This window comes from Tachysurus fulvidraco, chromosome 1, assembly GCF_022655615.1.
Source record: "Tachysurus fulvidraco isolate hzauxx_2018 chromosome 1, HZAU_PFXX_2.0, whole genome shotgun sequence".
Lineage (NCBI taxonomy): Eukaryota > Metazoa > Chordata > Actinopteri > Siluriformes > Bagridae > Tachysurus > Tachysurus fulvidraco.
The window spans coordinates 35,302,208-35,315,946 of record NC_062518.1 but is presented as its reverse complement, the minus strand read 5'-3'; the positions used below and the strand labels follow the sequence as shown (position 1 = coordinate 35,315,946).

At 36.8% G+C, this 13,739-nt stretch overlaps 1 protein-coding gene across 5 annotated transcripts in view; it reads left to right on the top strand.

Moving 5' to 3' along the window:
• LOC113640312 (meiosis 1 associated protein) overlaps window positions 1–12,318 on the top strand; it is a 41,772-nt gene extending 29,454 nt beyond the window's left edge. For all 5 annotated transcript variants that reach the window (XM_047819036.1, XM_027142743.2, XM_047819057.1 and 2 more), the window contains 6 exons: window positions 5,879–6,064; window positions 6,149–6,308; window positions 7,258–7,399; window positions 8,994–9,191; window positions 10,402–10,584; window positions 11,417–12,318. In XM_047819036.1, the coding sequence (XP_047674992.1) occupies window positions 5,879–6,064; window positions 6,149–6,308; window positions 7,258–7,399; window positions 8,994–9,191; window positions 10,402–10,584; window positions 11,417–11,569 (1,022 nt within the window). In that variant the 3' untranslated portion in view covers window positions 11,570–12,318. The remainder of the gene's footprint in view (window positions 1–5,878; window positions 6,065–6,148; window positions 6,309–7,257; window positions 7,400–8,993; window positions 9,192–10,401; window positions 10,585–11,416) is intronic.
• Window positions 12,319–13,739: the final 1,421 nt, after the last annotated feature.

The following is a 13,739-nucleotide window of genomic DNA, read 5'->3' as shown; positions in this document are numbered from 1 at the left end:
TTTTAAAATTTAACATCACTTCAATCACACCGAATAATAACTAAAAGATAACACTCAGTAGACCAAGACTGGCTGCAGCATACAGGAGCATGCAGGACGTCCTCTCACATTGTTGGTTTTAAATGACATATAATTGGGATTATAAAGTGCTTTGTTTTGTTTTGTTTTGGAAAAGGTGATTTTAATGAGAAAGGAAATCAAGTTAAGTTGAGGATACCTGCAGACACCCTGTACCTAAATTTAGCATGATTAGTCTTTCTGCCCAGACTATGAGACAACTCAGACACTATTACCTTATAGTGGTCATAGAGCTGCAGGGAAAATAGTGATGGATAGCATCTGTCTTTTTATCTCATCTTCTCTCAAGGTGCCGAGTTTCAATATCCTGGCATTTCTATTTTATGGCATGTTATGAAGTGTGTATAGGTACGACTAGCTCTAGTGTGCGTTTGAGATTTTTAGCATTCTCAGGGCATTTCAGGGAAAGGTGAACTCTATCCGCAACATATTTCAAGGGCAGTTTCACCAGCTTGTGAGGCAAGTGGGAGTCTGACCAATCATGACCTCTTTAAGTGGGGTTATCAGCTCATGTTTAGACTACTGTATTCTCAACTGGCAAGCATGGATATTAAAAACAGGTCAGGTCAACAGTCATTGCTCAAAAAGCAATAGTAGGTGCAATAAAAAGGAACAGTGTGTGGTAAATCAAAAATGTTCCTGTTCCTAGAGGCAGTTTAGGAGCTTTACGAATTGCTGTATTTTATTCAGAGTAGGATGGTAGATTAACCAGCATGACTCATGACTCAGCACAAAATGTGTAAACATCTTTCATAGTCGCCTTTATAGGCAGATGAAGAAACAGCACGTTCAACCCAATTTCAGTCTACAACTGCTATAGAGTTTAATCCATTGAACTGGATCAGTTTAGCCAAAAAAAAAAAAGGCATACAGGGCTTTACAGGCTCTCACATCTATTCACAGTACTAATTTTTTATGTGAAATTGGATAAATTGTGTGATTTTGTTATTGGGCTTGTTGCTGATGATTTGCAAAAAAAATGAATCACGTCACGTGGCATATAGCTGTAGGAAGCACTTAATGTGAGCATTTTGTATGCGGCAATTTTTCCTCAATAGCCAAGGTGATTTCAGATCTCAGAAAAAATCTCACAGAAGAGTAAACCAAAAATGTATATATTAAATGTGATGAGAGGAAAACTGTAGGAGAAGCATTGAAGACGGTACAGCACTTCACAGCTCCTGGATTCCTCGTTCCATCCTGAGCTCAGGTTATTGTCTGGATGTTATCACTGTTTCCCCTCCCAAAAACATGCTGGTGGGTGGATTTGCTACTCTAAATTGCCCTTAGGTGTGAATGTGTGTGTGTGTGTGTGTGCATGGTGTGTGATGGAAACTGGTGTCCTATTCAGGATGTGTACTCACTTAGCACTTTGTGTTCTCGGGATATGTTCCTGATCCACCACAGCCCTGTAGAGTGTATTGTAGAGTGATTACTGGATATTTATTCATATACTGTATATTTATTCAGAATAGGGTGGTAGACTGTCCAACATGACTCATCAGCATAAGTCACTATACTGTAACTGTTTAACTGTTTTTTTTTTTGGTTGTGGATATTTAATATAGACAAAGCTTCACTATGGGAATAAGAAAATCATAATTTTGAGAAATGTATTATTTATTATTATTCGACTGAAGCATATGCTATGTAAACCGTCTCAGTATAAAGCCTTGCATAATTTGCAAAGGAAACTGACTTCTGCAAATTTAATACCTGTCATTTTTTGTATTCATTTGCAAATGTGACTGCCAGTCTCACAGGCGTACAAATAACATCAGTGGAGTAAAAATCTTTAGTTTGCACGGACCCCATTATGTATTTTGCTCTTTAAGGAATATGTAACATTAATTTATATTACATAACATTACATTTAGGATTATGTAACGCAATTACCGTAGATATGTCTCAGAAATGGTGTGTGGTTGCCTAGTGGTTAAGTGTTGGGCTACCAATCGGCAGGTTTGTGAGTTTAATCCCAGGTCCACCAAGCTGCCACTGTTGGGCCCCTGAGCAAGGCCCTTAACCCCCCTCAGTTGCTCAGTGGAATAAAAATTAGATAATGCGAGTCGCTCTGGATAAGGGCATCTGCCAAATGTAAATTATATAAGCAGCTGCTGTTCTGTGTAAAAGATTATCTTTTGGCTGTTGATAAAGATTCTCCATTTTGGATTAATGCAGCACATAAATTAATAGCATATTTGCTTGCCTTATCTTTTGTGACTTGGAGATTCACCAAAGTAAGATGAAGGATAAATTTGTGTTTATGTACTTATTTGGTGTGTATTTGTGTGACTCTGTTTAACAGTCACGGTAGTCTATCAAAGATTTGGCTTTAAATGATTTTGTTAGGAAAGAGTTAAGAGGATCTGTCTCTTTGTCTCCTATCTCAGTTTTCATTTTAAAAACTACTGTGTATACTCATCTCTGTTCCATTTTCAATTCAGTGCCATAAAAAAAAATGCTGTAGTTTAATGGCAAGAGCTTACCTAAAAAATTTGCTGCAGTCTGCCATTAATGAATGAATAAATATATAAATAAATAAATATCCGAATACTTGTAAGATTTCTGTTTGCTAAAGATGTCTCTTCGGATTTTTTGCAGATGAAAGCACCTGTTGTAATTCTCTGTGACTTTATATATTGTTAATCGTGTGCTTTGGTACCAGGGAATTTATCACCCTCTAAAAGTTAGGGCTGGTTAATTTAACTCTTTCCTCCTAACTCCTAGAATATTGCTAGTTAAAAGAATATTCTATTGCCAGACTTTAAACTTTTGGATTTCACCAAGCTTGATTGATGAATACTGATTTAGTAAATTAGCGAATTATTCATTCTGAAATCCGACCGCTACGATCTCTGTCATGTTTAATACAAAAGTCATTTTGAGATCTTTTCCTGTTATAAATTATGAGGATAAACTCAGGCAGATCACCAGGGATGATGTGAAAATCTTTCATCTCTTACATTTATGTTGTTGTTTAAAACTTCTCCCTTTACTCAAGAGTGTTACCATTTACAAAATCTACCAGATCTGCACAGTACAGTTTAATACAGCATTAAAAAATCCTTTCTGCCTTGAAAGCAGCTCAGAAAACAGGCACTGTGGAAAAGGCCACATAAACATCATGGCATTTATAGTAATGATGTTAGCAGTACACTGGCAGTTGTGTGTACAAGAGGTCTTCATTTGCTAATGCAGCTTTTATATTAGTGTTTTTAGTTTTGTCCTCTTGTCCCTTTGTGAGAACGCAAAGAGGGTGTGAGACTGTCTCTTGGCTTCAGCCTTCATTCAAAGCAAACAAAACAGTTTTTTGTTTTATACTTCATGCTGTTTCTTCTCTACAGTTTTCCTGTGTTTAATGGGAAGCTGTCAAATGGCATAAAACTCTATGTGGATTCCTGAGAATCTTCTCAAAAGGCTTTATCACTTTAATCGTTTCAACATTTGTCCTCACAAGAAAATGACAAAGTCACTCATTGAACTATCAAAGATCTATAGCCTTACATCACCGTTACTCCATTTCCTAAGAAGATAAGAGATAGGCTGTAATCCTGTAATTATTAGCAGAGTGTAACGACTCCCAATGACCCAGTAACTATTAGGGTCACAAGTCAAGTTAAACCTTCTAATATCTAAATGAGTGCAAAATGATCAATTATTCTCCAATTTGTTTCAGTATGACAGAGAACAGAGGGTCATACAGACAGCTCATTTGATGGAGTTTCCAGAAAAGGCAAGCTCTCTTATCTGTATCTGTTCTTAGAATAGAGCTATGAGATAGATGGACAGCTAGTGAGAGATGGTGAGAGACAGAATCGTGAATGAGGATATGAGTATGATGTGGCTTCTGTGTAAAAGGCTTGGAGACTGCTGGTAACCACTTAACATTTCTCACAGACACAAAGAGAGTGGACGAGAGGAAGTAAGGAAATGTAAAAATGGGGTCTAGAGGAACTGTAAGATGTAAAACGGATATAGGAAAAGCACGCAATTTGATTAGATTATCTTACACCCAGAAGGAGGTGGTGTATAGAAGATACAGACAGAAATGAGATGTTATCTTTCTGTTAACAGGTGATGTGGGGGTTGCTCTGCATCTGTTACTCCTCATGTTCTCCGTTTCCCACTTCTCCATCCTCACCTTTTTAGCCCACTCACACCATCTGGGTGACATTTACTAGATGTTAAATCTTATCAGTGTGCACTAGTGTATGACATTTATCAGCCTTCATTTAGGATTCAATATTAGAGCTACAACTGATGACATGTAAATGAACTCATACTGCTTTGTTAATTCAAAGAAATCGGTGTTGTCTTTTTTACTTATTCTGTGAAAACATGGAGCTGCATCTATATATATATGAATGAAAGTTATAGTTGTATTACTATTATTGTAGTAGTAGTGATAAGAACAAAGGGTTTTACCAGACCCTTCTATTTATGTGCTTTGAAATTATGTATAGTACTTACTTACATTTAACTGATCATAAAGATGGTGAGGTTTAAATTTTAATCTACAGCAAATTATTTTCATGCCCTTGCTGACAATTTGCGAAAAGCAAGCTTTGGTCATGTTTGACTTGCAAATTGTGGATGAGATACAAAGGATTAGCAGTTCTGCTTCACTGATAACCCAGAAAAACATGTATTTATTACAAAACCACTTTAGTGCATGTGTTTGATTTGAAAGAACACTAACCGCTCCCAACATAAATCCCAAGACAGTGATTTAATGCTGTAGTTGCTTCCTTTTGTCTCCAGTCTTTCTCTTCAATCTTGGCACCCACCCGTCCTCCACCTCTTACTTAATGAAAGTTTAAACATGACCACTTGGCTCCCATTAGACTCTTTGGGCCCCTTGGAGGTACATGAATAATTGAATATGGCTTCAGAGGAGGCGTCCATGAGACTTATCTCAGCACAGATTATGTCCAGGATGACATTCATGAAAAATTAGACTGTGTCAAAGAAGCAGACTGTATACTGTATATAAATATTATCTTTATTGAAGATTAATATTAGTCCAGAGTCTTAAAAAACACCCAAATGTGGTAGGTCAAGTTACGCATCTTTTAAAATCTTTTAAAATTCATGTATGAAACATTTGGAAGCAGGACAAGTAAAATATCTGATTATCAGAATATACATATATTTATTAAACTGTAGTGACTGCTTTACTCTGGTCAGGGTCACGGTGAATCTGGAGCCTATCTTGGGAACACTGAGTATAAGTCATGAATACATAGTCAGGACCAGTTGTTGAAGAGTTCCATGCACACACGTTTACAGTTAGGGGAAAAATTAGAGTAGACAATCATTCCACCAGTATGTTTTTGGGACTAGGTGGTTTTTAAACCAGAGAACCTAGGAGGAAACCCACTTGGTTAAAATCCACATGGACATCAATAATAATATAGTAATCAATTTCAGGTACACCAAGCAATATCTCTGCTGTATTTAAAAGCAGTACACACAGGTCTCTGCTAATCTCAGCAATAAAACTGTATTTGTAATAAAGAAAATTCTGTTTCAGTGTGTTTTTCTCCACTTTACCCAAATTCCCAAAGCCTAGTAGAAAAAAATCTCACTAAAATTTGATAAACTTTGTAAGGTTGATTTCCTGCTAGGACACCACAGTTCTGCACTGCCATCTAGTGGTTACATGAGATGCGGCAAGGGCACAAACCTCAAATTCAAAATCTTCGCAATAAAACTGAAAACCCACAATGGCCTTTTACTTACCTCTCTCTCTCTCTCTCTCTCTCTCCCTCTCTCTCTCTGCATGCCTTCTCTGTAGATGATATTATGCTAGGAGCTGAGATGGACTTGCAGCTAGTGGAGAACAGTGTCATCGCTGTGGAGAACATTCTGAAAGCATGGCTTCATGACCAAACAGGAGACAGAGAGCACCTTCAGCTCCTGTTACCTGCATCAGTTCACGCAAACAGTCCAAAACCCATTCCTGCTCACAGACCTGAAGCTGGTAATTCACATACATTACACACTAAATGTGGCTGTCTTACACTATTTCTTAAATATTTAATGAGGTATACGTGTGTGTCTGTAGTGTGTATAAAGTGTGACATGCAGGAAACGCTTGTGAGCCCAGCTCTTCTCCCCTTCACCCCTGACCTTGGAGCCAAAACTGAGAACATCCGGGACTTCCCTCCAGCAAGCCAGAGCCAGTCCAATCACAACTCGGGACCGCAGAGACTCCGAGTTATCAAGTATAACTTTACTACAGATAAGATGGCTGCTATAACTGTGTCAGTGTAAATGATAATGGTTCAGCCTGAGGCATGTGCACAGCCAGTGATGTTTTCTGTCATGAACAAAGTCTTTCATACAACCACTTCCACAGATCAAACACACAGCATGTTCATGTCTGTACTGTCAGCAACAGTCAACAACAGAATCTGAACCGCCTGTTCCTTCATTACTAGCTCTAAAGGACCTACTTTGCTCAACTCAATGCAGTTTTTTATTTTGGCAATGATGGTAATTCTGTATGCTCTTTTCCACTTACATGCACTTTTAGACACAATAAGCATACATGTCTCATCAATCAGCTACAAGGCATTCAACAGTTTTAAATGTGACCTGTGGGTAAAAAATCTACAAACATTGCGAGAGAAACTGGAAAAACAGAGACGAAGCTAAAGGAGTAGCTGAAAGAGAAAATGATTATGCAAAAACAAAAACGCTGAACATGGCCATGAGTCATACTCTAATGTGGTGAGGAACATCTAAACAGAGACTTCTGTGTCTTTCATAAGCACATACACAGACAGACACACACTGCCGTGCATTGTGGACGCTTGTCGATTTTGCATGTTTTGCATCCCCATGAGGTCATTGATTTCATGGAATTTTAGAAACAGTGAGAGCTTTTTCACCTTCTTGTTGTGCAATAAACGTAAAACTCACTGTTCATCTATGTCTTGTTTTGCTTCCAGGCACTTCAGTAATGATCAGAATGTTGCTTTATTTGTTTTTGGTTTTTTTCCATTTTCACTGTACAGTTTACTCAATGACAATTTACATTTAGCACTCACTATGAAGCTGTGTGTATCGGAAGTATTTAACATATTTAAGAAGCATTAGCAAATGACTAGTGTGTGATTATTGTTTTTTGTTTATAGATACATTTTAAGTCTGTACATTTGTGTGTATTAGAGCTCTGCGTGCAGAAGGAGTGTGCCAGTCTGTTCTGTACGGCCTTCCACTAGTCATCAGACCAACAACTTGCTGGCAGCTGGACTGGGAAGAGATGGAGAGCAACCATCAGACCTTCCATGCTCTCTGCCACACACTCCGAGTCAGTGAAGAATGTGTCTGTGCATGTGTGACGTGTAAAAAAAAAAAAAGTTCATATTCATAATATAAAGGAAAGATACAGATCAGTTGCAATAAATTATATATTATTTGTGTAAGAGTTTAAATTAGAAAAATATTATTTAAACGATTTTCTTTTTTCCCGCAAAGACATGTTTAGTGTCTGACTTCAGTTCTGGATGGTTCAGGCTAATGTAGCGCAGGAAGTCTCAGTTTGAAACCTTTCCATCACAACCATCAATTAATACCTTAAACTGCTTCATTGGGAAAAATATATCTTCAATAAAGGAAAAGGTTATTAAATAAATATAATTCAAATATAAAAATATTTCATAAACAAAATTAAATATAATAATATTTAATATAAAAATAATCATAGATTGCTTTTTTTTTCCCCCTTACAAAAAAATGCAACAAAATGCTAAGCGAGCGAACAGAAAGTAAAATTGAAATCAAATCAATATTTGGTGTGACTTCCCGTTCGCTTTAAACCAGCATCAAATCTTATACTTGCACAGGAATTCAAGTCAACTCTATTGGTTGGCAATAGAAACTTAATGTAGCAGATGAAAGACATGTCATGCTTATATCAGTTCGACATTAGGACATATCCAGCAGTGCCATCAGCAAAGAACTGGCAGAAATCAGTGGGACCAAGGTAGAATTATGGACAAAAAGCCATACATCAGATGTGGGAACAAGGCTAAGAGACTCAACTGTGCATGAAAACATAGGAACTGGCGTGCAGAAAAACAGCAGTAGGTGCTCTGGGCTCATGAGTCCAGAAAATTTGAAATATTTGGATGTAGCAGGAGGCAGGATGTTAGTCAAAGTGCTGGAGATGAATGATGCTGAGAAATACCATCAACAGGACAACAAACAGACAATGTCATTAAGAACAATCTTCATTGTGGAGAACAAGAAGTCCTGATCTCAGCATTGTCAAGTCTGTCTGGGATTACATGAAGAGACAGAAGGATTTGAGGCAGCCTACAAACCCGCTATGTTCCTTCAAAAACTGTGTGCAAGTGTACTTAGAAATATTGCTGAAAAATGACCAAATATTGATTTGATTTGGATTTCCCTTCTGTTTATTTACTTTCCTTTTTGTTAATTGATAAAATTCAACTATTCTAACACTATAACTAACACTTCTATTCTTGGAAGCATTCTTTCTTTACGGTACTGTGTGTATGTATATATACAGTATATAGAATATACATACATACATTCTAAACTACTGCTGAAATAAAATCTTAAAAGTAAAATTATATACTAAACAAATTCTATTTTTATTGTAAAAAAATAGATTTTTTTCTATACAAATTCTATTTTTATATAGTTATAATATATTTATGTACAGTATATAAACATGGTATTTTATTATTTAAAATGAGGACACAATTAACAATGGCATCTAAAACACTTATATGGATAGCCGGAGACTTTACAGGCTACATTAGCTATAACTAAAGATATTGTGGTTCAAGGGATAATAGTATAAAATAGATTTTTTAAGGAATATTTATAGTAGTTTAAAACATTTATGGTTTGTGCATGTCTTTGTGTTTCTCCAGAGCCGTGACTGGTTTCTCTTAGTGCGGACAGAGACCGAGTTTCGTTCTGCATCCAGTGTGTTTTCCTACTACGTGCTCCAGTCTTCAGCCTCCCTCGCTCTTTTACTAAAACCTGTCCTCACTCGGGAATTAATGCTACCTTGTAATCTGCCTAGCGTAAATGAGGACCCACCACTCAGCACACTCAATATGGTGGAGGTATTCTCTCTCACTCTTTTTTCCACTAATATCTCTCACACAAAAACAAACACAAACATCGCTCAGTATGCGGTTTCAGTTTAAATGGTGTTAAGACCAACCTGTCCCAGCCTAAACCCTCACAGTTTGGGAAATATATAAAGAGCTCAGGTAGCATAGACATGTTAAGCAGATAATATACAGTATATCGACTTCTATTAATTTAAATTATAACTCAGTTGTGTTCACTTGTTTCCATGTCTGAGATCTGGATAAACGCTGATAGCAGCAAGTGAAATGTTACTCATTTACATAAACACTATAAATCACACACACGCACACACACACCCTTGTTCAACGTATACAATTAATTGCATTGTTCACAACTTCAGTAAGCAAAACACCAATTATAAAGTTGAACTTACATTAAATGAAGCTAGATTGATTACTACTGTACAATAAACACTGTAGGCCTGCAAGACAGTATGTTACTTATTTGCAACTTATTTGCAGATATCTAACTGTGAATCTCAAAACTGTCACACTGTTTCCTTGAAATGACTTGTTTTGACCAACATTTGTCATTTCAAGGAAACATTGTGAGAGTCAATGGATTGCTTTATGAGCTTTCATAATGCTTGTATTGTATGTTGCTACATAATTGGTTGTAGTGCATAACATTGTTTAGTGTTCTTTCCTGTTGTTGTGATGGTTTATGACTCATAAAATACTATCCATTTTGAGTTCTTACATCCTGTTCCTGTATGTGACATTTCCTCTTCTGTTATAGAGATCCATGCACACAAAAATGAAGAGCATGTGCTTCTAAATTTGTCAGTACATCACACAAGCACAGTACTGTTACATTTCAGAATTTCGGAATATCATTAGTCACTTATGTATAGTAGCATCATTTTTTATTCACTTCAACAAGTGAAATGAAAAAGAAGTCCACTATTGTTGACCGATATACTTGTTTGCTCTTACCTTCCTTTTTACACCCCCCCCCAACACACACACACACACACACACACACACACACACACACACACACACACACACACACACACACACACACACACATATATATATATATATACACATTTGCTTTTAAATTTCACTCTCTTGTATTCTTTCCAGATGATTTAACTACCAACCTTTGAGCCCTTGTTGTTCAAAAGCGAATGTGAATTTTGCCAAATACATGCAGCTTTTATTCATTTTGTCCTAGAGGTGTCTGGAGCAACTGGAGACAGATCCTGTGTTTAACCCTCTGTGTCTGAGCTGTAATCTCTACCCATACCTGAGGATGAGAGGCCTCCTCTCTCGCACCTTCAGCTCTCGCTCTCAGAGCCAAACACGAGGCCAACGTAGAGACACAAACCGACCAGCAGAGGGCTCCACACCTCGGCAGGTCAGATACACTACAGAGTAAAACACGAGAAGTAGTTTATTATTAGTAGTACATACTAATTTATTTTTTCTTACACCTTATCTGGTGATTAATCACCATAATAGCTCGTTTACATCTTCAGCTGATGTGTGAATACAACAGACAAGACTATTACAATAAAACAGCTTGCAAAATTCCATAAACACTATAAGCAAAATCACATAACTCTAAGAATAAGAAAGGCATGAGAAAAATCTTAAAAAGTTTTATGCAGCTTACCAACGCCAGAACATGACATTAAACCATAGCCACCCATGATTTCCACATTAGTTTTGCATAAGATTCAAATTCTCCCCTCTGAAAAAATAGTCCAATCTCTAAAATGACAAATGATTCAGATCTCAATTTTGAAACACCTTTTAATGAAGAATTCAAGAAAGCCTTCGAATTCACACGAATGTTTATGAGCTACCTCAAAAAAAAAAAAACCCAGAAACTAATTTACTCAGAACTTACACCGAAGGAGACACTTCGGTGTAAGTTCTGAGTAAATTAGTTTCTGTTTATTTTTTTTTCTTTCTTTAAGTATAGGGAAATGTTATGTCTTTCTTGCCCATAGCAGTTGCTCATACTCTATGGATGCAAGTTAAAACAAACTGCAGTAAACCTTTAAACTAATTAAAGAACAAACAAACACATTTTGTTAGTTACATTAATATTATATTAGTACATTCTCACACTGACAAACAATTATGCAGCCATCCTGGGTTTTGTCAATTATTATCACCACCATCCTATTATTAGGACAATGGAATTTATTGATGAAGTGAATACCTTTTCTTCTTGCATACAGTTGCAGCAAGGTCGTGTCAGAGCCATGGTTGCTCCTCTGGCCTCTGCAACCCCAGCCAAGATGTCTCGCCCCCCTCTGACCCTGAGCCACTCACGGCCCTCCCTCTGCTTTGTGGACGATGACGTGGATTACGATCTTCTTATGACAATGTGAGCGTGAGAGTGCTAAAATAGTTTGAGTTCTGAACAGACCGTTCTTATTTGGTTTTTGGTTAGTGTATGTTTAGACACGACACTGGTCTAAATTAGCATAAACGGATACACCACACCATAGCACAGTGCACTGCAAAGCCAACCAGAAACTTCACTTCTTATCTGCATGTTTCCATATACTGTTTAACAGACTAACTGACAATAGTATTTGAAGCAAATTCTGAAGCTAGATAAATTTGAGTTAATTCACTATTCACTCATCTCAATGTCCTATGGGAAAAAATATACAGATGTGTTTATAAGTTTCAGTATCAAGTCAGTACTCCAAACAAGACAGCCCATTAATAATTTAAAACAATTCCTAAGCACCACAATTTTTAACGAGTCAGGGATTAAACAGGGTTTGTTCCACTCACTGGTCTCTATTAGAGGACAACATGGCAGCCTTACAGTGCAGCACACACCAGCTGTTTATGCGTCTGCAGCTGTTAAACATTAGAGCAGATAAAATGCCTCATTCTTTGCTAAAACACTGGGGAAAAAATGATAGACATTGTTAACGCCCCTACTTTGGCCCTAGATGGTAAGAACATAAGCACACAAAATAAAGCAGTTTTAAAGCAAGATTAAAACTGCTTTAAAATTAGTATTGCCAAATTGGTTGGTCTGGCTCTCACACACACACACACACACACACACACACACACACACACACACACACACACACACACACACACACACACACACATATATATATATATATATATATATATATATATAACAAAAGTATGTAACAATATTTTATGTGTTCTTAAGATCTAGGACCACAGCTGATATATAACATATTTAACAGCAACTGTTGGGACATTCACACATAATCTGTGATGAAATAAAACACACTAGAATCTGTTCTGAAAAGTTAGTTTGGGGGGGTGCGGCATTTTTTGTGTATTGCTATGTAGCATTATAGTTCTGAGGGTCCAGAGGGGAATAAAAGAGTTTCAGAAACTTGTAGCGATGTCAAGGCAATAGTGTTACTCAATGCCTCTGCCTTACTGAGCCCCGTCAGTACTGCTTCATTAACATTTCCGCTATTCCACCCACCCAATGCCGCCTACACCAATGTCACTATGACTTCATTTTGGGGTTAAACATTATGCAAAACCCAACACAAATGAGAAGCTTTTTGTAAAAAAGGTTCTTATTTTCCTGTTCCATATATTATTTAAAAGGGGGGGAGACGGATTTTCTGATTGTATTATTTGAAGTTTTTGCGCAGAGTGCTTCAACATCTGAGGCTCCCTAATGGCATAGACATGTGTTCTCTCCTGGGCCAGATTGCATGTGGATTTGTAATGTCTATGAAGTGTTATTAGACTCCAAGTCAAAGTCCACAGCAACCTTTTTCAGCATAGAAGTAATCCTACAAATGTTACCAAAAAGCGAACAGAGATTAAGACAATATGTCTGGGCATTTGTCCACATAAACAACGTGTGTTATTTTAAGATTCTTTTGCGTTACTATAAAGAGCTTTCTTTCTCATGCCTCTACATTAAGGAAAGGAGATCGGTGGATTAATGTTTTTTTCATGACAATTGTTATTGTTTTATTGTCATTAAATAATAATAAAATTATCTTAATGTAACTTGCCTAATATCTAATTTTTCAAAGACATTAAACATCTTAATGGAGTTTTGTCTCTGTCTGAGCAGTTTGGTTTAATTTTCACACAAACAGTGTGAAACAGTGTGTGGAAAGCAGAGACAGGGTCTGGAAGGGACTAGAAAGACTGATTCTGTTTCCATAAATAGTAAATGATTAGTTTTTGGCAGTAATAGATTTTTCAGCTTTCCAGTTTTCACTTATGGAATTTCCTATCAGCATGACTTATATGTAATATGAACCCTCCACATATCTTTACATTCAACAGTCAAATATATGAGTTCAAATAAAACATTAGAGAAAGTTTAATATAATTTGACTCTCATTGGCATTTTATGTACCAAAAGTACTTCTGCTGTACACTTCAGAGAACAGGGCACACTTCTGTTTTTTCTTTTTCCCGTATGGTTATTCAGGCATACAAAAGAGGGTGAAATGAAAACAGAAACTGTACATTCTAGAAAAGGAGAAGTCAAGCAAGATGAAAAATATATCCCCAGTGCAAACC